The 962-nt window shown below is 39.6% G+C and overlaps 1 protein-coding gene across 1 annotated transcript; it reads left to right on the top strand.

The window, feature by feature from the left end:
- Window positions 1–362: 362 nt before the first annotated feature.
- LOC112905280 (blastomere cadherin-like) lies at window positions 363–956 on the top strand (the record flags this gene model as incomplete). The annotated part of the gene is made up of 2 exons (XM_025977400.1): window positions 363–540; window positions 774–956. Coding segments are annotated over 2 exons (291 nt in total), but the record flags the coding sequence as incomplete, so codon positions are not given.
- Window positions 957–962: the final 6 nt, after the last annotated feature.

Below are 962 nucleotides of genomic sequence, written 5' to 3'. Positions count from 1 at the left end.
GTACGGGAATACGAAGGTATTTGTTAGTATAATGGGTTAAGGGAACGTAGAAGTTCAAGGGGACGTTGCGTACTCGGTCCCCAAGACTGTTGGTTGGTTAAAATTAATTAAAAACGTTAAACTTACCTAGAAACGCCTGGGCAGTGTGCAGTGCTCGCAGGTAACAAGGACGTGCGAGCTCGAACGAAGTAGACGGGCGTGGTCTCGAAGAGTCGTTGGCGTGGTATATTAGCACGGACTGGCTGGTGAACGATGTTTACAGCTATCGAGCGTGATGTTGCTACCGCGAGTGCTGGTAGACTATGACGATATGATCATTTTTTTTTTTTTTTTTTTTTTTTTTTTACATAAACTCTGTCCCTTCAATAGATCCACCGCCAATCTTAGGTGTAGGTCAGGAACCCAATGTTGGAGTTTTCATTGACGAGCATAAAAGAAGAGCTGATGGTGACCTCAATGCACCACCATTTGATGATTTGCGCAATTACGCTTATGAAGGAGGTGGCAGTACAGCAGGCTCTCTGAGTTCGCTTGCTTCAGGTAACTTTTTTAATAATATTGTAACTAACACATTTCTAAAAGAATCATCGATTTATTTAAACCGCATTTAAAATTAGATCTAGATCAAATTTTCCGAAATGCAGAAAATGTGGTAAAAGTAATTTTTACTTTCCTTTTATGAACAAAATTGCGTTGAATAAATCCCGTTAATATTAGTTAAGATAGATGCATGGCTGTTTTTTTAATATAAAAAGATGCCATAATTACTGTAGGAACGGACGATGGCACACACGAATACGACTACCTGGGCGCATGGGGCCCTAGATTTGATAAACTGGCAGACATGTATGGTCCTGGAGAGGAGATTGAACCTGACGACGAATAATCTAAGTGTCGATCATAATGAAAAACATTCCTTCGTCACAAAACCTATTAAAAATAATATAATCACGTTCTTCTAC

The sequence above is a fragment of the Agrilus planipennis genome, unplaced genomic scaffold, assembly GCF_000699045.2.
Source record: "Agrilus planipennis isolate EAB-ADULT unplaced genomic scaffold, Apla_2.0 scaffold328, whole genome shotgun sequence".
Lineage (NCBI taxonomy): Eukaryota > Metazoa > Arthropoda > Insecta > Coleoptera > Buprestidae > Agrilus > Agrilus planipennis.
This window is presented reverse-complemented; position numbering and strand designations above follow the sequence as displayed.